General features: G+C 40.4%; 1 protein-coding gene across 1 annotated transcript in view; it reads left to right on the forward strand.

Annotated features, from left to right (window-relative positions):
* Positions 1-4,568: 4,568 nt before the first annotated feature.
* Positions 4,569-23,927, forward strand: part of ARHGEF3 (Rho guanine nucleotide exchange factor 3) — a 114,423-nt gene continuing 95,064 nt past the window's right edge. Inside the window, exons 1-2 of the mRNA XM_032699279.1 lie at positions 4,569-4,687; positions 16,477-16,572. Of these exons, the coding sequence (XP_032555170.1) occupies positions 4,653-4,687; positions 16,477-16,572 (131 nt within the window). The 5' untranslated portion in view covers positions 4,569-4,652. The remainder of the gene's footprint in view (positions 4,688-16,476; positions 16,573-23,927) is intronic.

Below are 23,927 nucleotides of genomic sequence, written 5' to 3' on the forward strand. Positions count from 1 at the left end.
ACATTGCTAACTGTTACATTGTATTATCCATTTTTATAGCGTGAGCTAGAACTATTAAACAAGTGATGATTTTGGCTGAGTAGCTTTAAAGCTCCTGGGTTGTTTTCATGGGTTGTTTTTGTTTTGGTTTGGTTGGGGTTTTTTTGCGTCAGTTTATATTTAATCATTTGAATTTCCAAATAAAAGCCTCTTGAGATTGTTGTCACAGGTGGAGTAAGGAAGTGCTGTAACAATTTTTTGAACATAACCATCGATGTCAGAACTTGGACGTGCTTTGCAACTGTAATATGGAATTCTGTGGTCAATTAGATGTATGTGTTGGATCTGGAGGGCCTTGTCCATTAATGTCACATTCCTTACTCCTCCTGCTTTCTGGATGTCAAAGAACACAAACTGGAAAACCTCCAAACTTGCAATATCTGAGTAAGTTTAGGTAGCTTTACGTACATAGTGAACCATCTGCACCTTCAATGATTTTTTATAATGCTGTGCCTTGGGCTGTATGAAAGGCAACATTCTCTGTGTTTTCCCGTTCTTTGAAGTTGAAAAATTCCTGGGTCAAACCAGGCAGAACCATTTAGAAGTAAATGCTCCTCCACTAAATCCAGCTATGAAGGATCTTGATTCGGTGCAATTCTTGTTGTTTTAGTAGAGGGAGAGTTTGGATTGCTAAGCCAAGTTTGTGTGCTGAAGATCTGCTGTGCATTGAAACACCAAAGCTGCAATTTCTTTGTTAGCTGGTGAAGGTAATGCTGCTTTCAGCCATGGGAAATCCCAGCTCACCTAATGTTATTTTATGCTGAACTAAAGATTGGGAAGATTTCCATGTTCCATTAAATTCAGTACCAGAATTGGTATTATGAAATGAAATTAAGTTTTCGTTTTGAGCTCTAAGAAAGCTGAGTTTTGAAAAGGGGCGAAGGCAGTTGCACAAAGAATAACTTGTCATTGATGTTTTTATTTTTATTTCTTCAGAATTTGCTGTACAATCCTGCAAATCTCATTTGTTAATTATAAAAGGTCTATGCAGATGTCAGTCAAATCTGTTAGAGAAGGGGGGCCAAAAAAAAGGCCTTAATTCCTTCTTAGCTTAAGGTGGAAATGGTATATTGTATGTACTAAGAAGAAATAATTAATTGAAAATATAGATTAGGACAGCCCACACTTAAAATGTACAAAAGTGAGAGAAGCAATACTTAATCTGATTTAGTATAGTTTTTTTACAAAACCACAGTTCTTAAAACAATTAGAAAAATATTTTGTATATTGAGATACTGGAAGGACATAGTACTGAATTGGCAAGAATTCTTTATTTTTCCTGTAATGAGAATAACAGCAAAAATCCTTGTAAAAGTTACTTTTAAAAAGACAAATATGTTAACACACATATTAAAGGTTAGCTTACTAGTATTTTCAAGCATTAGTAAACTCTAAACAGAATGTTTGTAGTGAAGGGATCCCCTTAATTTCTGCTAGACTGAAATGTGTGGATATTGTTTGGATGTTTTATAATGTATTTTCTGGGAGGGGGGAAAAAACATTGGAAAACTGAAGGCTCAAGATATGGTGGTGTGTTCAGCATTTTGAATGATGAGTATTGTTGTTGCCATGATTTGTACCTGTAGATGAACACATCAACTGTTGAAAATAGGATGCAGCTGACCTTTGCAGAAATAAATTTTTTATTATACTATAATTTAGAAGTTAAATATAAAAATAAAATATTTTTGTTCAGTTTCATCCCTTGGACTTTTCTTAATAGTATAAGAAGAAATGGCTTAAAAGTGCAGTAGTTTAGTTCTGCACACTTTGAGTGCAGTTACACACAGCACACAACCAACCAGACTTGCTAACTGCTGCTCATGCCCTACAGCTGGGAGGGAAACAGCTGGTTTGGGGGGTGTTTATTATAACTAAGCAAGTGTAAAAAATTTTCTAAAACTTCTCTATTGGACAGACTGGATCTGATTTGATTTTATTTTTTAATAAAACTGCCTTAATGTGATTTTATGTAATTATTTTTCCTATGTCCTCTTAGAGGTCATTTCCAGCCTCGACAATTCTGTGATTCTAAGCGTGTGAGTAGTGTTAGTAATTCAAAGGAGAATTTGGTAAGTTATTTCTCTGTGTCTGAACTGGACTTCTTTGACATGCCAACCAGGTTTATGATGAGATTTTACTCAACCAGAAATACTTGGCTATTTATAATCATAATCTAATTTTGCTAGGGAACACACCATTTCTTACTAATACACATGGAACCTGAGATTACACAAAGGGCCTGGGAGACCATTATAATGGTTTTTTTCTATATCAGAATAAGTAAACCTTTGGAGGCTTCACTCTGCCCTTTATTGGAATCTTGACAATTCCCAACAACTGCAAACCAACTGTAAACTTCATTACTTTTGACAGTACAGTAAAAATACAGATCAAAACTAAAAGTGGAAGTCACCTTTTTCATGGCTGAGAAATTTTTATTTCTAGCCCAGTTACAGAGAATTAAACTTTTCAAAAGATTGGATGCCTTGCATAGCAAAAGGGAGAATGAAACACTTGGGGAACAGACTTGTTTTATTAATTTTTTACATAATTACTAAACTGTGCTTTAAAGAAAACAAAGTTCCCAGAAGGATTTTACATCAAGAAAACTAGTGCCAGGAGTATTTTCAGGGCAGGTAGCTACTACCTGATAAAAATAATCTATAGTGCAAGTTGTGGAACTATAGTCATGATTTAAAAGTTCTTTTGGGCAACATTTTCTAAGCCTTTTCAGAACGCTGTGGCCACACCCTTTTTAGTAATGCTTTATTTCTCAGGTGATTCAACCAATGGGTCTGGTTATGAAATCAGATACTAATAATGGGAATGGGACACACATCAGAGCAGTTGTTTGGTGCGTCACAAGTCAGAATTTTTTTCCTCACAAGTGCACAACAAGTCATATAAAGGCCATAAGCAAGTGTTTTTGTCTTTGTGTTACACGAGAAATGGGAAGGAACTAGATAAGAAATAGGAAATGGATCCACTTCAGAACAGAGATATGGGGCTGGTGGGAGCTGAAGACAGAACAGAGAGTTTCATGTCTTGAGCCATAATGGTGCTTCTTTGAGCAGCCAGTCAAGGGATTTGGTTAGAGACATTATTACTGCAGCTTTTGACATTTTGCAATAACTTGTGTGATAGAACAGCAGGACACTGATTGATGTCCCAGAATTCTGTGGCACCACTGCAGCAAGTCATCCACTGATGGAGCTGGGTGGGAAACAGAGGGTGGCACAGCAAGAACTGAAAGAGAAGGAAGAGGTAGGTTTGCGGCAGACATTAAACAATGTGTTTTATTTCCTCTCCAACACCCCCCAGGGACCTCTAAAGTGTGAGTTACCTTGGGGCAGACTCTGCAGGGGCCTGTTTCAGCCCCTTAGCACTCCTTGGTACTACTCCTCTGAAAGTGCATTGCTTGATGGGAACCTGGTTTGCAAGAATGACTCCTTTATAATTTTGATGAAAATCAGGAGTGATTTCATTGCTGTCAGTTACATCATACTTATTTCAAAATAATTAAAAGTGAGAATAGAATTAGACCTACTTGTCTTTAGCAATGTCTAATATAGGGGATGTACCCATAAAGGTCATGAGTCATCAACAGAAAGGAAACTGTCTGGTCTTTATTGTAGCTTTTGCAAACATGCCAAGGTGTGTTTAGGTGTTAGGAAGGAAATCACCATCTCTTTGCAGAACAGTTGGACAATGCTCAGCTACTGAGGGTGGAGTGGGAATAACAGTGACAGTGAATCAGGAAAGCAGGGCAGGATTCGTATTTCTAAACTTTACCCTCTACTGCTTTACTGCAAGAGACCTACCACCAAAGTTTCATTTGATTTTGCATATGTTTAAAGTTATGTCATTGTTAGTATTTATTGTTACATTGATCTAGTACATATAGGCTTTGGTCGCAGAAAACAAGATTATTAGTCACAGTACAAATGCATACTAGATAGTCCCTGATATAAAGTGCTCATGATGTACTTGCTTCCACCTTCACATTGCTATTTTTTTTCCCTGATCAGTAGGACTTTTGAGTCTATTTCCATACTGTTTCTTTCGTCCAAAACACACATGCTGTTCCTCCCTGTCCAGTATTTGCCACTACTTTCTCTAGGTTTTTGACCTGGTGGGACCCACTCCTGGTCGCTTGCTGTTAATCTCGTTTGAGGTACTTCGCGTGTAACTGGTGCACTTGGCCATTTTTCGGTCGGTCTGACTTCAGAACTGTTCTGAACACCAACGAGGCTTCCACCACCTTCTCCGGGTGGGACACGAGGGATGCGGGGGAGGCCAGAGTGGCCAAGCCCACAGCCCGGGTGGGCATTTTAGAAGGGACGCGGAGCGAAGGGGAAGGACAGGACGCCCTCAGCAGAGTAGCCGGGAATGAGGAGCCGGAGCGGGAGGGGAGCTGGGCGGGGCGGGCGGCGCGGGGCGGGGCGGGCGAACACTTCCACTCCCACACACACACACATCCCTCCCTCCGCCCGCCCTGACAGCGCCGGGAGCCCTGGAATCCCCGCGTCCTGCCCACCCTCCGCCGCCCTTTCTTGCCCTCGCCGGCGGTTCTGCCCCGTCCGGGCCGGGGCGGCAGCTCCGGGAGCCGCATGCCGGGGGCCGAGCAGGAGCAGGAGGGCGCAAGGTGAGTGCTGCCCCTCGGGGCTGGGCAGGTGGGCGCTGCCCGGCGAACCTGGAGCGGGAGTCACTCCAGGAGTAGCCGGGGGCAGCCGTGGCGGAGCTGACCTGAGGGACCCGCCGCGCCTTGCGGGACCCCGCACGATTCGGGAAGGGACTGCCGCCAGCTCCTGGTGCGGGGAACGGGACGCGCCCTCCTCCATCTCCTCTCGCCCCGCTCCGGCGATGGCCCGTGGAGGGGGAGGCACAGGGGGACCGCCCCGCCCGAGCTTCGCCCCACCGGGGTCGGTGTGGGGAGGCGGGACCCGCGGGCTCCGCTCGGGACCCGCAGCCCCGGGAGGGGCCCCGGTGAGACGGCACCGGGCGCTCGACCCACTCCCTCTCGGGGCTCAACGGGCGATGTGTCTTTATTTGTTTGCGTTTTTGAAGAACTTTTAATGTTTATTTAGTGGCAGACCTTACAGGAGTGCGGGTTTAGGAGGAAGGGCCGCGGTGCCGGGAGCTGCCGCCGCCTCTGAACCCCGCGGTGTTATCACGGACCAGCGCTGCCCCCGGTGCTTTTTGCCTTGGCGGGGCCTGGGGCCGCTCTCGGCCCTTCCCTCCTCCTCGGGGGAGGACGTGGGGGGAGGTTCGAGCCGAAAGGAAAGTGGAAAAAAACAAACCCGGAGCATAATGACTTACACTTGTGAAGCGCGGCACGGCAGCCTGCGAAGGGGCTGTAATGAGAGACAGCGCTGATTAGCGAGGCACGGACCGGCAGCGCCCCGGTTCGAGTAATTGGTGCAGGTGAACTCGCGGTGCCGGGTCGGGGCCGCTGCAGGGTCAGTGTGTTACAGCTCATCCTGTGCTGTGCTTGGCACAAATCTGTGATTTACTGGGGAACCATTTACATTATTAATGCAGGAACTCCAACTTTGGTAATGAATATCTTTATTTTTCTTTGTAGTTCTTCCATCTTGTGAATGATTAAATCTTCACATATACCTTTTCCATATATGCCTACACTTATTGATATGATTTCTAGTTAAATGTTATCCTTTAGTGCATTTTCATGGTGAAAGGTCAGAGAAAATTTGTTCATCCTGAAACACTTGTCATAGTGTTAATTTGGTTGCATACTTAGTCCTTCAGCATATGTAGAGGTCTATGAAGTGCAACAAGTTAGGAGATGGATGTTGTGTCTGCACAGAATTGAACAGAAAGTTCAGAATAGAAGAAGACATAGGATTTGGAAACAAATGGAGTTAAAATATTTACTGCAGAATAAAAGGGTTTGCAGAATGTAGGTAGCAAAAAAAAAAGTGAGCTGCCCTGGGGCAAATGAAGTAGGGGAATGCACAGGAATAGCTTTGGCTTGTCCTTAACTGGATTTAGCCCTATGTGTGACATGATGCCTGTTTTCAGTATTTATTAAGCAGTTTCAGCAAATAAGAAACTGTATTGTTTTGATCAGAAATCCTGTTCAATTCCCTATCAGAGTCGTGCGTATCAGTTCTCAGTGTGACAAGGCCTCATGACCCGTGCAGACACTGTAACATTCAGTATCATTCCCTGCACATTCTCCCAGACCTCCGCTCTGTTTTGAATAGCTCACTTCTTCTCAGGACTGCTTTTGTGTAGACAGTTGTTCTGGCGTCAGTCCAAGTTGTGGGAGTCGTATGTGCGCATGATTTGGAGGTGTATTATGTGGAGTTGCTTCCAGCAAGTGGCCAGTGAGGCCACATGGCCCTAAACAAAACTGTTTTGTTTTGCTGCTCATGAATTGCAGGGGGCAGTACCTGCTTCTGCTCGGGAGTTTATGTGTAATGTCTTCAAATTAACTCAGGAGCTAGTTTTTCCTCATGTTAAATCTTTTGCTTTAGGTGTTAAAGAAAATTAGCCCAACCTCTTAAATTTTGTTGGTGTTAGAGTTTTATATGTATATTTTCAATGGTTTAGGTTTTTGAACAATCTCTTTTGACAAAATGCGTTTTCTGAATGTTTTTTGGGGAACCATCTGTCTGCTGTAATGAATGCGTTTAGAATCCTTTTGGAGTGCTTTATGTGTGTGTATTCTATTGCAGACACCTTATATTCAGTGTATAAGTGTGAGGTGCATTTGGAGAAGTAATTTGTTAAGAGTTGCCATTTTCTTCCTGTGTAATATGTAGGGAAACTGGGAAATGATATGTTTGTGGAAGACTAAAAGGCCTGGGGTTCTATAAACCACACATTGATTTATTTTGTATAACTTAACTAGTCTCTGTGTAAGTCACTTTGGTATTTTACCAAACTGTGCCTCTTAATTTGTGAGGGTGTGTTGTGGATTCCAGTTGTCCGGCTCATATGAAATCTGGAATTAACAAATGGCTACAGTCTTGTCCAAGTCTTTAGGAAACTATAGGATTACTGTACTGTAGTAGGTAAAAAAAGTTGGAAAAGAAAGGACTTGGTGAACGTGCTCCAGTAACGTGTGATTAACACACACACACCTGTGCTTTGCTTTTGACTATAAGAGCTGCAAAGTAGCTGTACTGAAATAAATGGTTCTGTAGCATGTGACTGTGGTGGTCTCCACCCCCAAATGTAACATAAAGGATGTGCAAACAAACCGAATGTGTTCTCCCACCCAGTGTCTGCCGGGGTTGGACGTGCAGTGACGTGCTGTCAGGTACTGAAATGTGGGCAATGATTAACTTGCAGGTGCTCAGCACAGCACAGGATCCAGCTGAAGGGGTTTGCTGGTGAATGGACCAGGCTGTTAATACCTAAACACAAGGGCATATGTACCTGTGCTTTTATTGACTTCCTAGTCACATGCTGTGAGTAGCTTGAGGATTTCAGATCTGAGAAGGTGTTTGAAGTAACGTGTCTCTTATACAGACCACTGCTGAGGGGCAGTACTTGAGGGCATGGCCAGGAGGGAAATCCAGCAATTCCCTCCAAAAAATTGTTTAAACTGGACAAGAAGCAGAAGTTTTATGTTCTTGACAATAAAAGAAAGAGAATTTTTGCCTTTCATGTTAAACCTTTATGTATACAATCAGAAATGTAACTGGAAAGGTGCCCTATAGTGTTGTTTTTATTTTTTCCCTTTCTGTATGGAGTTAATTACCCCCACAGTCCTCCTAACACTGCAGTTGTAATCAATGTGTGGTACAACTTGTATTCAAAAAGGTTTACTGGCTTTTATACCACTGAAGCTTACATAAACTTGGAAAGTTGGCAGGAATTATCTGGACCTGTGTGGTTTCTGTAGAACAAGAACAGCTGCTGTGCTGGTATCATCTCTCAGACGTTTTAGTTGTTAAATAGAAGTACAGCTTTCATTAGTTTATGTTAAACATTTCACCATTTTTCCCAAATAAATTTTTGGGTTTATAACTGGGAAAAGAGTACGTCCATTACACTGTCTGTACTGTATCAGGAATCTACTGATTTTACGTTAGATGTAACAGTAGTGTTCCCTCAGAAGGTTTTGTCTGGACCATCACCTGAAGACCACAAGGAACTATTTGGACAGCCTGTATTTTGGGGGTGACTGACTGCTTCTGCCTGTGTGTGGCCCCAGCTGATGCATCCACAGAGCAGGTGGTTGGGAGAGGTGAGAGACGTAGGGATGGCAGCACCACCACGTTTTACTGACATGTGCTTATGATGGGGGCACCCCAAGCCTGGTGTTCCCCTGTAGATAGTGAGGTTCTTATGTGAGTATGAGCCCTAAAAAACCTGGCCTACAGAAATAGGTGCTGTCAAAAATAGCATTTGTTGATGCCCCCCAGATAAGTAATTAATATCCTAGAAAAAACTCAAGTGAGTTGATTGCTGTGTGGAGGGGTGATCTTGCAAACTTTCCCATGTAGGTTTGGATTTTGACTGCACTTAGCAATTGCAGGTGAAAAGCTGAAAAGACTGAAAAGAAGATAATATTAGGACAATAGATCTTTTTGTCTACCTTTGAGTGTGTTAAATAACCAAGAAAATAAATGCAAAACCAACTTGAAACACTTCAATGATGTATTAAATTGTGCAGCACTCCTGAATGAAATAATCATGATTATTAAGACAGTGGGCTGAAAGGATCATCATTTTAATATTAAGGAGGAAATGTGACACCATTCCAGGCAGATAAAATCTTGAACCTGCTGCTGTTCCCTGGCAGTGATGATTCTGAGAAAGGGGGAAATGGATTGTGTTTGTCTCAGCTGGGGTGGTATTTCTCTTGTGTTTCATTTGTTCTTAATGTATGCTTTTTTTGAGGATAAACTTCTTTATTCTGAGGGAGGCAGGAATATGTTGAAAGGATGAGAAGATATGAAGAAGCTGGGCAGTGGTTGCATTAATTTTACACTGGGTATGCATGCTGGATCTCGTTTTTCTTTTTCTGAGTCTGCCATTACACTGAAAAAGACTTAATTTCAGGGCTAGTTTCAGAAAACACATCTTTTTTATTTAGTAAGTTATCCCTTAAGTTTGCTTAGCTTTGTATAGCCCTTTTAATATTCTTTACAGAAACAGCACAAATATTTATGGAAATAGTTTTCCTTTAGATAAAATCTAGATTTTAAAAAATCATGGAAAAATTCTTTGTGTTTATTGTTACAACTCTTGAATAACAACTTATTGTTGTTATTCAAATTCAGAAGTTTGAAGAGGATAGAGTTAAATGAATCTCAAATTGCTGGCTGTATGAGTCACTAATTTGGGAACATAAATACTCATATTCTTTGGAAAGAACCTCTCAACATTGTTTTCCTGCATAGTGTCAACTGCAAAACACAATACAGTATGTTTAGCTTACAAGTAGTTGTATTTGCATTTGAAATCATAGTTTATGATACAAGTCAGATAACTTTTTGCCCTTTTTTGCTTGTCCAACTGACTAAAGACTAGCACTGAGTCTCTAGCAGAAGCTCCATTATTATACTGTTGTGTTTTGTGTGCTTGCTTTGTTGAAAAGAAATAAAAACTTGGAGAGGGAGAAAAGGGTAGAGAAAGGGCCAGTGCTGGAGAGCTCTCCTTGCACACTGATAAAAGGGATAGGTTGTTTTGTTTGCTGTCTGGTGCTGAAGCCAGATACTGGAAATAGGAACATCTGGATCTTTTAGTCCCGAGAGAAACAGATTTGTCTTAGAATGACATATGTAATTTCAACATCACTGACAAAAAAATCCTTCATATCTGTTTCTTAAATAGAATATAGTACTTAGTGTTCTCTGTATTCTGCCTAAACAGTATATTCTCTTTAAAATGTTCTGTTCAAGTCTTTGGAAGTGTTTCATAATTTCAGATTTTTTTCCCTAATCAGATAAGGGAGGTTTAGTTGTGTGTTGTAAAGACACAGAGTACTGAGGCATTAAATTATTTTTTTTTTTACCTGTTAAGTCAATCAACTTTCATCCCTAAAAGTGACACGTAAGCTCACAAACATTCCATACTGGGCCCTACACTGCTCTAGTTTGAGCTGAAACCATTAAAAGACCAAAAGCTTCTGGTAACTTTATAGATTGGTGAATTTGAGAATGGTGTCTCATAGCAGGCTGTATTTCTCCAGCATGGAGGATTGTTCCATGTCAGTGCTCTGGCTTCAGCCTGGAATGAACTGGTACTTATTTATTTATTTAACTGTTGTTTCCTTTTGATGTCCTCTGTGCTGAGAATAAATACAACATTCATGCTATTTCAAAAATAAACATTGTCTTTTATATATGGCTGGTTAGGCTGTCTCGCTGTCTATAGCAAGTGTGTGTGTGTGGGAGAGGGAGCTGAACTTGACACTTGCTGTGAGACAGGATCATTCGATTATTTTAAAGCTTCTTCTCTGTCATCTTGGAAAGTTCTGATAGACTCACCAAAATGTGCAACGTCTCTGAACTATTTCCTACAAGTATTTTTGTATATACACTCGTGTACAGTACCTATATAAACTTTAACTGCACTTCTGAAGAGGAGGCAAGGTGACTGTTTCTAATAAGATGCCTTCAGAATAGGAATAAAAGCTCTCAAAAATATATGTTTGAAAAGGTCCTCCAAACCCTCATTCCTTAGTGCATCAGGTGCATTTTTAGAGAGGGTAAGTAATGATATGCCAGGTGTTCATGGAGGTCAAAACTTACTTGAAATAACCATGGTGTGTGTGAAACAAAGTTTATGGTATGCTGAGCTTGGGTTGAAGAGGTTCTACAATGTGGAATTCTCAGCACTGGCTGCTGCTTTGAGTTGTAGTCAGGGGAAATATTCTTGAAGAGCTTCTTGAGTTCTCTCTGATTTCCCTGAAGTGTGCTGCAGTGGCATGGAGGTGTTTTTCTGAGGTTTTCAGATACAGGGCTATTGCAAAACAACTTGAAGGAAAGTTTGCTTTTAGAATTTATTGTTATGCAGTTAAATAATGAGGTTTTGTTTAAAGTTTAAATCTGCCCTTCAACAGCTGTTTGCCCAAGGCGGGAGCTGGTTTGGAGCTGAGTGCTATCAAGATGGGAGATACTGTGTGCTTGCTGACTTTGTGTGAGGAAATGTGACTTTTCAGAAAGAAATACAAGAGTAAATGTGTTCATTCACTAGAAATTACAGATTTTTGTACAACTAGTAAGGAAATGGGAAACTGGCTCTTTAAGGATGTTACAATACATGCTTGCTAATTGGTAATCTGTTTGGGTTTTGTGAGCATAAAGACATTTGTTTGAGAGAACGATGGCGTGTAACACTCAGTTTTTTCTTTGTGCAGATGCACATTACTCTAGTGGTGCTATTGCCTTCTTTTTCATTAAAAGGAATAATGATTTCTTCATTGAAGGGTCTTAGGGTTCAGTAAACCTTTTTTCTGCAGTTCTCTTATCAACTAAGTATAACAACAGACTATTTCAACAATGCAAAGCATTTTAGTGAAGGTGAGGAGCTGTGGGAACATGTTTCATCAGAAGATATTAGTTATTTTTGCTTTAACTGTAGTGAAGCGAACAGCTGTTGAATGATACATTATTTTTTAACAACCACTACTGTGAATATCTTACTTGTCTAGAGATACGAATAGGGAGTGGAGGGAAAGGCAAAAAATATTTTTAGCCTGGGGATCAAAGTGTATCTACACTTTGTAACACAAGGGGAGGGGGGAAAAAAAGGGAGGAGAAAATGGGCTTTCTGTAGGGAATCACTTTTAACAAGATGGTTAGATATAAGTTACAGGCTGGTTTGAGCCCGTGAGCTGTTGCGAATTCAATAGTTTTTTTTGAACCTTCTCATTTTTTCTGTTCAAATGATCCTCCAATGCTGTTCTCTGTAGGTTTTCAGAGTGCTGTGCTATACTAGATTCTTTACCCCCTGCTTTATTTTTGTCCATTTAAGGGCAATTGCAGAACTCCCAGAATTAAATAGCCATGAATAAAAACCACTTAAATATAACCCACTTTTCAGCTGTTGAGCTAATGGCTTACCACTGCTAGACTTTTCTCTACCATTATGAGGTGTAAGAATCTACTCTACGGCAGATGAACTGATAATGCTTCAGATAATCAAAGTTACTGTTTTTAATGGAAGCATAAAAATGTATTTCTTTGTGGAGATAATAAGAGAATTTTGGGGTGCCTGCTTATTTCTGGGGACTCTAGTGTTGAATAAGCTGTACTTGGTCAGAGAAGATGAAGTATGCTGTGAGATGTCTCCTCAAAACCAGCAAGGATGTTTCTCCAAGGCTGTTTCCTCAGTAAGATAGTGACAGTAGTGTTAATTATAGCTGCTATAAATAAGTCTTTGACATTGTTTTCCTATGTTTTTGTTCTGGAATTGCCTTTTGCCCACTTCCTGCTATTACAGCACAGCACAATCTCTGGGACAGCACCTAATCCAAGAGCATGTCCCTTATCTGGAACAGGCAAGGCTCAGTGTGCAGAGGCTGAGGAACATCTGAGGCAGAGTCTCTTAAATTAATATTCATTGACTTGTCTTGGCATCTGGCTTCAGGTTGTTAAGAGGGAAGCTGATTGATTTATTTTCCTCTTTCGGGTTTCATCATGTATCTTGCCTATGCCTTAAAGTTCAAGTCCAAACAAGAGTTGGATGGTGATATAGAAAGAGCCACCTGTGAACAGTGTATTTTTTTTTTTTTTCTGAACATTGTTCCTTTGCTTCTTGAATTGCATTTTATTTTCTAAGATGTTGTTATTTTATTACTGGAGGCTAATTTCTGAGGATAGTGGTAGTAGTCTGATTGTGTGTGTAGATATATATATATTTAAATATATGCAAAATTTTCCTTTGCTAGTTTTAGCTTTAATTTTTGTGGCTTGCTTTGAATATAAGCAATATTTTTCAGAGAGTATAAGCCTTACAATACATTTTCTTTCCACAGCAGAACAATTCAGTTTTATTTTAAACCTATGGAAAAACTTTTTGTTCACTAGAAAATGTCCATAAAAATATTTTTGATGCTTGAAAAAATATATCCCCCTTGTACATCTTAAAATAGAAAAGTTTTTATTTAAAAAAAATTATTTATTCTTAAGCAAGGGTCTTAAGAGCAGTCCCTGGCACACGAGTCAGGAGATAATCTACAGGCTGAGAATTTTTCATTGAAATTGCTTCCAAGTAAGGGAAATAGTGGTAATATTTTGTATCCATGGCTTTGGAGAGTGTTGACAGATACTGATTTTTCCGTTTGTCATTTAGAAACTAAAAAACTCGTGGTATTTTGACAAGGCCATAAAACTTGTCCACTGTGTGGGGATCAGCTGTTTAATTACCTGCTGCTCCTGGTAGAGAGTGAACTAGGACCTGTGCAGACCTGCTGGCAGGAAGAGGATGACAAAAGAGTATCCCTGCAGCTTGTCTGACTCATTGCTGTCCAGCCTTCGGAGTGGGAATGAGGATTGCTGCTGGATGGTGACCCCGAATGGACACCTGGTCCCAGAGCTTTGAGATGCTGAGCTTCTCAACGGGCAGGAAGGAAGGAGAAGGAGGGTTTGAAAGAAACTGGCTGATGGGGACAAAAGCCACTCAAGGTGCCAGGAGTTTATGCTCCAGCAGACAGCAGTTCCGTGGTGGGTGTTGCTGGAGCATCGTTCGTTTATGGGCGTGGGAGGGAAGTTAGAAGGATGCTCTGATCCCAGAGGAGTGTGGCCTGGGCTGCTGCCCTGTGGGGGACAGGAGAGGCGCTGTGGGGCTCGTCACTCCCGTCTCTTGGTGGCGGCTGAGGGGAGGGATCCGTACCCAGCGCTGTGTCAGCTGCCTGTCCCACCTCTCCCACAGCCCGTCCCAGCTCTCCTGCACACGGGTAAGGGTGGAGTGTGTTTAGGTCGTGGGTGTCTGGGCACATCTCTCCCATCACTGGAGCAGTGGAGGCTGCAAGAGCCAGTGTGTCTTGAAAGAAAATGACTCCTGGTATCGAAAAGGCCTGCTGGTGCTGAGGTTGTCGAGGAGAAGTACAGTATGTTACTGACATTTTCAGATATCAGGCTGGGAATGTGAGGGAGTTGATAAATTTGATAAGATGTATTCCTCTTTGTATTACGTGATTTTGTTTTGCAAAAAATTTGTACATTGGATTAACGCCATATTTAATTTATTTTCTGTTAAATCCATGTCAACCTTTTATTTATTGTTCATAGAAAAGTTCATAACACAGTAACTTTTATCACTTCTGTCCCCTGCTTTTGCTCCAGTTTGAGTGTGGAAGTCTCAATGCAGAGATATGTATGGAGTGTTGGCTTAGATGTTTCCAAGGGTGGGGAGGGGAGTGCCAAAAAGAGGTTTGTTTTTTTTTTTAAAGTAATACCTTGAACAGTTGTACTGCTGTGGTACTGGCTCACAAGGGAACAGGGCAAGCTGTACCTTTTTTTTCTGGAATGGCAACCTTGTCATTTTGTAATTTGAATCCTTCAGCTTTCAACTCTGAGAATTAATGGGCGACTTTTAACCTTTCCCCTGAACTTTTGATCTTACTGGTACAGGTGACTGCAAGAGGAGGTAAAACTCTTGTTGCCATAACTTGTGTGATCATTGAAGCATCTGGGCTTTCCCCATGTTAGGAAATTGCTTCCTGCAAAAGGGGAACTTTGCAGAAGATGTTTAAGTATGGGCTCTTGCAATGTTGCTTCAAAATGTATTTAAGAACAACTCTCCTCTTCCTGTGCTATTATAGACCAGAGAGGCAAGTAATAATTTAGTTTTCAACACCTGCTGCTGCTTCTAGAATTACTAGGCTTTTGTGTGGATTTCTTTGGGGGGGGGTGGTTTTGTTGTTTATTTGGTTTGGGCTTTTGTTTTGTGTTTGTTTGGGTTTAGTTTTTGTTGTTGTTTTTTGGTACTGGCCCTTTTTTTCAACATGATCCAAATTGAGAATCAGGAGTAAATTTGAGGTCAGGCACTGATCCAAAAAGAAGTCAGATGGCTGAGTCTGTGTTCCTGCCCTCACAGAGGTGAGGCTTTTGTTGTTCTCCCATTCAGAATAGCTTTGGATCTTTAAAACAGCATTTCAAAAGCAAATTTGCTCAGAAATAAACTGTTCTATTATGAGGGATGTTAAAAAAAAAAGCAAGATTAAGAACCTGTCCTTGTAAATCCCTTCTGTTTCTTCTGAAGTGGCAGTTTCACGTGCTCTGGTCACACAAACAAGATGTAAGGACCAAATTTTGTTTGCTGATTTTTGGGACTTCTGTCCAGTAGACATGCTTGCCAGGGATGTTTATCTACTCTTGCATGGACAGAATTTTGAAACCAAGATGGGCATTCTCTTCAGAGCACTTATTTTGTGAAGATTGGCCTTGTCTGCCTGCCACTGATGGGACATGTGCCTTGTGCTCAGCCTTTCATGCTGTCCCTGAAATCTGTCAAGTTTGATTTTGACCCAGGTTTCACACAGGTTAAACCAGCTTTGTACCTTCTTGAAAAAAAGCAAGAGATTATTATCTTGACAAGCACAGCCTCTTTTCTGGTTATGTTCTAGCAGGTATTAATTAATATACAGTTGAACCTGTTTTCTGTTAATCAATTAGGTCTTTGTGCTGATCATAATAGAAACCAGGTGTCAAATCAAGTTGAATAATATGACTTTGATGGCTAAAAATATTTCCCCCCCTCCCTCTCTTTTAAGTGAAAAGAGGAAAATAAAGCTGTAGGGCTAAGAAGTTTCATGTTAACATTGTGGATCCTGTTACAAAAAATAATAGTGTTTCATGGTGGAATTGATTTGCTGTATGTAGAGTCTTCATTTGTTCTTGGCATGCAAGTCATTTACTGGAAACATGTTTGACCATATAGACCTTTTGGAAGTGTTGTAACTTGGGAATTGCTGTGGCCAGCACTGGAATATCTCTGTGCTGTTGCGAGAGTGACTTCAACCATGAATGAATTGTTGCTTTCTGCAAATCAGCAAAGTATGATCTTAAGTTATTAAAATATGCTGAAAAGCTTCTGTAAATCTTTACATATCAGAAAGTGAAATTTTCTCCCCCGTGTTATGTGGATCTTTCCATGGCAATGCTGGCTGTGACTGCTGGTCTGAATTAACAGAACTGACACGATGCACAGCCCTGGATTCAGGCTTGCTGACATCAACTCTCTTGGCATTTATTCAGAAAAGTAAACAAAAGACAATCAGTGTTGAGTTTGGCATAACTAGCAAGTCCATAAAACTGCCAGAATCCTTCTCAGTGTATTCATCCAATTAATCCCATTGATGTAGGGCATTTACTTCAGTGAGTAAAACATACTGTGTTTGGGCTTAAAAGTTATTGTCTTAAAGTTTTGGTTTTCTAGTTAATTAGTAACCACAATCTTCACTTATATAGCATTTTTCTTGTTTTTTTTGATGTTGTTCTTTTGTAGAAGAAAAATGAATTCTGAAAGCTCAGCACTTACCATGAGTAGCCCTGCTGTAATAAACCAATGTACCAGAGGAGGAATGGAACAAGAAAAAGTTTGGTAAGCTTTACTTCTAACTTTCTAAGAGGTTAGTAGAGAGCAATATTGGGAAAAGTAGTTTGAAAATTAAGTAAAATAATCACTTGTTATAACTGATGCATTAATTCTGCAGTATGTAACAACACAGAAGGAAAAAGGGAAGTATTTTTTCATTGTGGTTTTGAGTTTTTAGCAGATGAGGTGGTACAGGGTGTCATGGGGGATGGGCAGTGGAAAAACTCCTGTTCACTTCAGCAGTGCACCAGTTGTACTTGTGGAATCTTTCACATATGGCAAATGTCTTAATCTCCCCATGCTGTTGCTGTGCAATGCTGGTACCAGCACCCTTCAGTGCTGTGCAGGCTCCTGAGATTCGTGCCCTGGGAGACATTAAAAAGCTATATATGAACAATAGTTCATATATAAAAAAACTTGCTATCTACTGGAGGTAAAACCAATTACACTGTTCAGTGACAGATGTAGACAAATGCTTACACTTTATGACAATATCTTTGTGACAATTGCCACTGGCCATGTGATTTTCAGCACCTAATTTGGTGTTTTCATGAAGTAAACAGGGTGTTGAGAAAGCTTTGAGACTGTTTCAGCCAGGTTAACGAGAGCCTTTTATTGAGAGCCTGCTGATTTTTACTTGCTGTTGTTCACTTGATGTTTTTTACGTTATTTATTTACCACGTAGAACCAAATAAACTCATGACAGGAAGCATGACACCCATATGGGAAAAGCTAACTTACATTGTTTTTGTAGTCTGAGAAATACTCTTGAAAAGCTAAATAATTAAAGAAATAGTAGCAAATGAGTATTTCCTGCTGGATGCTTGTCAGGAAATAATATAAAATCTTTTTATTTTTTTGCTCCTGTTTTTATATAGGATTAAATTAACAGCATCATAGTACTGGAAAATAGTTTCTTTTAAACATCTCCCACTGTTCTACTACTATTTATGGAACATCCTTAACAAAATCTTTGCATGAAGGGGCAGGATGAGGAAGATTTGTGGGCTTCCCTCCTGACTCTCAGATATAATGAGGGATGGGGAATTGACACAAACTATTCTTTTGATATCTTTTACTGGGTTTTTTATCCTGCTTGTGGTATTGAGCTGGGACCAGTTCTGTTTAATATTTTTGTCACTGATGTGAGTGAGGGGATCGAGGGCACCCTCAGTCAGTTTGCAGATGACACCAAGTTGGGTGGGAGTGTTGATCTTCTGGGGGCTAAGAAGGGTTTGCAGAGGGATCTGGACAGGCTGAATCCATGGGCTGAGGCCAATTGTAAGAGGTTCAACAAGGCCAAGTGCTGATTCCTGCACTCAGGTCACAGCAGCCCCACTCAGTGCTCCAGGCTTGGAGCAGAGTGGCTGGAAAGCTGCCCAGCAGAAAAGGCTCTGGGGGTGCTGTTTGACAGCTGGATGAACATGAGCCAGCCTGTGCCCAGGGGGCCAAGAAGGCCAAGGGCATCCTGGCCTGTACTCCCTGTATTCCTGGTGAGGCCACACCTCAAATCCTGGGGTCAGTTTTGGGCCCCTCACTACAAGACACACGTTGAGGTGTTGGGGGATGTTCAGAGAAGGCAGTGGAGCTGAGGAAGGGGCTGGAGCACAAGTCTGATAGGGAGCAGCTGGGGGAATTGGGGTTGTTTAGCTTGGAGAAAAGGAGGCTCAGGGGGGACCTTATGGCTCTACAACTCCTTGAAAAGAGGTTGTAGCCGGGTGGGGGTTGGTCTCTTCTCCCAGGTAACAAGGGACAGGACAAGAAGAAATGGCCTCAAATTGCACCAGAGGAGGTTTAGACTGGATATAAGGGAAATTTTCTTCACTAAAAGGGTTGTCAAGCACTGGAATGGGCTGTCCAGGGCAGTGGTGGAATCACCATTGGTGGAGATACTTAAAAGTCATGTAGATGTGGCACTGAGGGACATGGGTTAGTAGTAGCTTGGCAGTGCTAATGTTAGAGGTTGGGCTCAATGATTGTTTTCCAAACTGAATGTTTCTGTGATTTGATGAATATAATTTTGTTTTTTTCATGGCATTTCTTTGGAATGCTTCATGGCAGTCCTCAGAATGTTAACTACAATAATGCAGCAGTACAATTTATGCTATGAAGTATTAGAGTATCATGAGTGGATGGTGTGATTTGGTACAAATGTGTAATTATTCTTAGGGAAAGTAGTGCAAAATAGCAGAATTTACTTGTTTGCTAATCTTTGATTTCCTTCAGTCATGTCTGTCCTGCTCCATTCCCCCACCCCACCCCCAATTCTAGTCTATATTGTGTACACTAATCTCAAATTTCTTTGGCATACATCCAGTCATACCTGCTAACATTTTTTATCATTCCCTTCCTGTAGTTTTTCATTAAATTAGTCAGATGTTAGATTCCTTCTTCGGGAATTAAATTAATCTTTTTATTTAATATCCTATGATGCTTAGGAGTTCTAATTATGAGATGAAACAGATTCCTTTTTTAAGACATTGTAAAATTACATTGGGATTTAAGGTTAAATAAATATTCACAATTCCAAATGCTCATCTGCAGGAGCAGACACAGTCTCCAAGTTTCTCCCTTTATCTGTGGTAGGCCAAGTTATTCAATGTGTCACTGAGATGCAGAGAATTGTTTCACACTGTGGGGTTAGTTTAATGCAATTTACTTGGAAATGAAGACTTCTAGAACCACTAGAGTACTTGCATTGACTGCTTGTATAGTCACCACTCTATGTTTGGATGTATGCTTGATAAATATTTTCAATCAGTAAGAAAAATTTGAAATTAAAATTTTAAATTAGAGTCTTTCCTTGTAATGTGTGACAGCTCATGGGAGTGCTAATCAGGGGCAGTAAAAACTTGGGCTGGCTTGTCTTGACACTGAGGTGTTTATTACTGAAAGAGAAGTTGTTTGGTTTAAGGATATATTGAAATTTAACTCTTCTGCAGGCAGAGAGTAATACAGGCTGTCACAGGTTTTGTGATATGCTTTTATATTTAAGTACTATGTATCAGGCTATAGCAGTGGTATAAAGAGACATTATTACTTCGTGTCAATTGTGGGTCTTGTGCTGAATTGCATGGAGGTAAAAATATTTAAGCCAACTTTTGGTGTGCTTTGTACTTCCATGAATGTGTTTAAACCCCAAAAATATCACTTTCACTTTTGCTAATTTCTCTACTTTGCAACCCAAAACCTTGTCTGTTCAAAAAGAGCATCATGTTTGCAATCAGTGGTGTTTCAGTCGGGTTTTTTGAATTGCGAAGCTCAGTAGCAGTGTGATGCATGGCTGGTATCATGAATGCAAGATGGGCCTGACCTCTCAATTCTTTACTATCTCTGACTCAGACATTAATTGGTGGGTGCAGTAAATACAATGGTAAAAATTTTATTTAGATTTATGTAATTTATATTTGAAGATTTCTAAAATATTGGGTTTTATTTGGTATTCTGGGGTTCTGGAGCTGAATGAACATTATTTTTCTCAGCCTAATAAAGTGCAAGGTTGCATTGTCTTATTGCATCATGTGTTTATTACTGCTTATTCACTGCCTGATTCTTGGAACATTCTGATGGTTCTCAGTTTATTTTCATGAAAACGTGACTATTGGTAAGGACTGATGTTAGTCATAGCAAGATTAGGAATGTATACTATTAACAGTATGCAGTAACAGTGTAAAATATTTAATCAAGTCAAAAGCCTCCACAGAGAAAAGCCCTGAGCAAGACCTTATCAAGCATTTAAACATCACTTATGATGCATGTAAAAGGCTTTGATGCTGGGGGAGAGTAAATAATTGACAGATTCCCAGTTACCTCGTTATAGCCATTTACCAAGTCTGCTACTCTGGTTCCATCAGTGTTTTGTATCTGCATAGTTTGGTGCCTCTACCAGATAAAAAAAAAAACCCTGAATTCTCAAACTTGCAACAGTTCACTTTCTTCTGTTGCTTCCCCCCCCAACACACAAAATCAAGATTACAGCAGTAAAAAAATGCTGGCAGTAGCACCAGTGTGACTGCTTTAATTGTCTGATAACTGAGGGTAGCACTGCAGAGTTCATGTGGGAATCAAATTCAGCTGTTCTCCATGAGCAGGAACACTGAGGAATTCAGCTGATATTATGGATGTTGTGACCACTCACTGTCTGACCTGGTGTGGAATAGCAGTGAACAAATCCAGGCTTGAGAGACTGGAAATTCTAGAAGCTCCTGATTTGGCAGATTCTCACTTTCTTAATGTTGAAAAGTGCAAGAAAGGAGCTGAAGATAAGGGAGCAAGTGGGAACTGTGTCAATTAATCCACATTTACTGGGAAAGGAGCTGGCTGGCACGTTGTTTTTCAAAACAAATGTGCAGAATTGGAAATTTTCCACATTTTGTTACTGTGTGGGGATTTATAACATACTTCCTCTAGGCTGGATGAAATCTTGCTAGTCACTCCATCATGTTACTTAGGATTAAATACTTCCTAACTTAATCTTTTTAAAACTAACAATTGAAACTTGGGGTTCTGGGTGTCTCTCATGACAGAATATGTGGTGCCTTGACTTTCCATTTCTGTCTCCAAATACTCTGCCCTGTTGCTTGCAGTGTCCTATTTCTATGACAAAGTTGCCATCACTTTAGACCAAATTTCTCTGAAAACCGTCCATGTAATGAATAAATAAGTCTATAGATCTTTAAGCAAACAAGCATTGTTATATGTGAACTCCAGCAAATTCTGACTTTGTATTTATGACTTGGCTTAAGCTGAGTTTGAGGACAAACTTCTTGAAATCTTTTTTGTTTGTTTTTGTCTTATGCTGTAACAGAGAGTTGCTTTTTGTTTCAGCTTTCCAGTCTGAGATGGAAGTACTTTTGTCATCTATAAAGGCACTAATCTTGACTGAGAGCAGTGGTGTGCAAATTAACAACATAAAATATTTTACATGCTGTCTCTCCTGTTTTGAAAGAGTTATCTCCTTCATTGGGAGTATGACTTACAGTTAAGTTTTTTGCACTATGCTTTAATAGAAGAATAACTTGCTTTTTGATAAATTTACTCGAGAGAAATTGGCAACTTGTAACTTATTTTTGGTGACTTTCTGTTGAAGCTCCAGTGGGTACAGCAAGAGGGAAGACAAGCTTAGATACTGAACTTAGATATTACAAAAACTAATTGTAAAACAAGCTCCATAATTGCATACATTGAAAGACAAAAGCTTACTGTCATAGTGTGCACGTGTCTGGGGTGCCCACAAATGGGTTATGTGAGAATTTTGGAAACTCTCTAGTACAGGAAAAGTAGTTATTTTGGGGTATTGTGCAACCTGTACTTGAAGCATTTTTTTTTTTCAATTAATCTGTTTAAAAAACAAATAGAAACAACAGAGTCAACTGAGATACTTGAACCAACATGCCCATGACTCCAAATAAAAGCAAGATAGGAAAGCAGGGGTGAGCAGCTGAAAATCTGCATCTTCATGGTGAGGTGGTGTGTAGATCCCACAAAGACACTTCCCTTAATGCCTGTGGTGTGATCACACAACCCTTCTTCCTTCATGAGGATCAGAACAGGGCAGCTAAATTGCTGCATACTGTAGCTCAAGGACAGACAAGAGCTCAAGCTGCCTCCTAACTTGTGTGGGAAGTAAGGTTTCATGCCATAAATCACCATAATTCTGGGGCAGCTTTTGGCAGCTGCTGGTTGATGAAGGAAGAATTATGCGTCTGGAGTTACTGTAAGAAGAGAAACAAGTTGCACAACTTTCCCTGTTTCTCTATATCCTTGTTTAATCAGTAGAAATGAGTCATCCTTGAAGAGCTGAATTGAACTGGCTCTAGTCAAGTGCAGTTTAACTGCAGATGTTTGTGATTACAAAAGGCACATACGTGTTTGGGGAATACAGGGTTACGGTGTGTGCAAAAAGGAAGGCCCATACATTACAAATTAACACTTTAGATAGCTGGGTAAAATTAATCTTATTTGCAAGAGGCCTGAAATTAGTTGTTTTCTAGTAATATCTTATTACAAAGGCAGAAAGTACTTTTCCTGGAAAGCTGAAGAATATTCAGGATAAGTTAGCGTAACATAACAATTATGACTGACTAGTTTTAATAAAGCACATAAATATTTACAATGTAGATATATATATATATAGAATGTATGTTACCTAACTTTCCTGGTTTATTAATGTACTTATGCCCATAAAAGGAGTAGTAGAACTGAAAATTGTTATGAGGGAATCCCTTGCACTGGGACTTGCAGCCTGAGAGCCAGTCCCTTAAAGGAAGTGGAGAGCGATGTAGGACATGGAGAGGGTGACTCATCTCAGGTCCTGCAGCACACCCACGAACTGTCAGAGATGACAATGTGCTGAAATGGTTAAAGCAAGCACAGTCGCCAGTTGCTGACTTGCCTCATGCACTCATGAAATGGGCTTTGTAGCTGAAGAAAATATGCCCCGGAGGCAAGTACAAGTTTAAACATATGTTTAATCATCATCTCTTACAAAACTAAGTATGCATTGCATTTCCTCATCCTGCATGGGATCAAAAAGCTCTTGAAGGCTGCCTTGAGAAAGAGGAAGCAAAGCGTTCAGGTTGCCCGCTGGCCGGAGCCCCACGAGGTGGCAGCGTTGGTCCGAGCATGAGGCTGGTCCTGGGGTTCAGCTCGCTGGGGTCCCTCTCTCTGCTTTCAGGTTGTTGTCCTTCCCCCTTCCCACCTTGCCCTTTTTCTGGGCCCACATGAAGCAGTAGAAGCAGAGGTGAGAGTTACTGATTGTTGTTTCTAAAGCCATCTCACCAGGCTGAGGCTGCTGCTTGTAGGTAATATTTGGTGGGGGTTTGCACAGTTTATTTCTTCTTTTTTTTTTTGGTGAGGGATCATCACTCACCAGATTCCTGGATAAAGCTGTCATCTGCATTTTGTACATGTGATTACATTGTCTCTAGGTCATACTTCAAATCATTTCTGTTGATACTAGGTCTCTCAAAACATTTGCTACATACATTTGGTATGTGTGACTGTTGTGCTCTACCTGCTTTTTCATTGTTATATGACTTTGTTACAGCTGTTAGCCTAGGGAGGGAGTTACAACAAATACTGCTAGAATAACTACTTGGTTCCAATTCGATGTCAAGAAATTTTTATCCAAGGAAAAGGTAATCCTATCTTCAGGCTACCCTCAGTGGTATTTTGTTTATAAATGTGTGTTAGTGAACAGACTGGTGATGTGGCTTTTATACTCTGACGTACCAGTAAATGGAATGTTCACAGGGAGTGTATACATTTATTAAAGGATGAAGAATGTTTAAAAACTATAACTTTTAGTTACTTTGATGTAGGAAAGAAGTATAAAAATCTGTCAGTCCACTTGTCTTTAG

This window comes from Chiroxiphia lanceolata, chromosome 11 (assembly GCF_009829145.1).
Source record: "Chiroxiphia lanceolata isolate bChiLan1 chromosome 11, bChiLan1.pri, whole genome shotgun sequence".
Taxonomy (NCBI): Eukaryota; Metazoa; Chordata; class Aves; order Passeriformes; family Pipridae; genus Chiroxiphia; species Chiroxiphia lanceolata.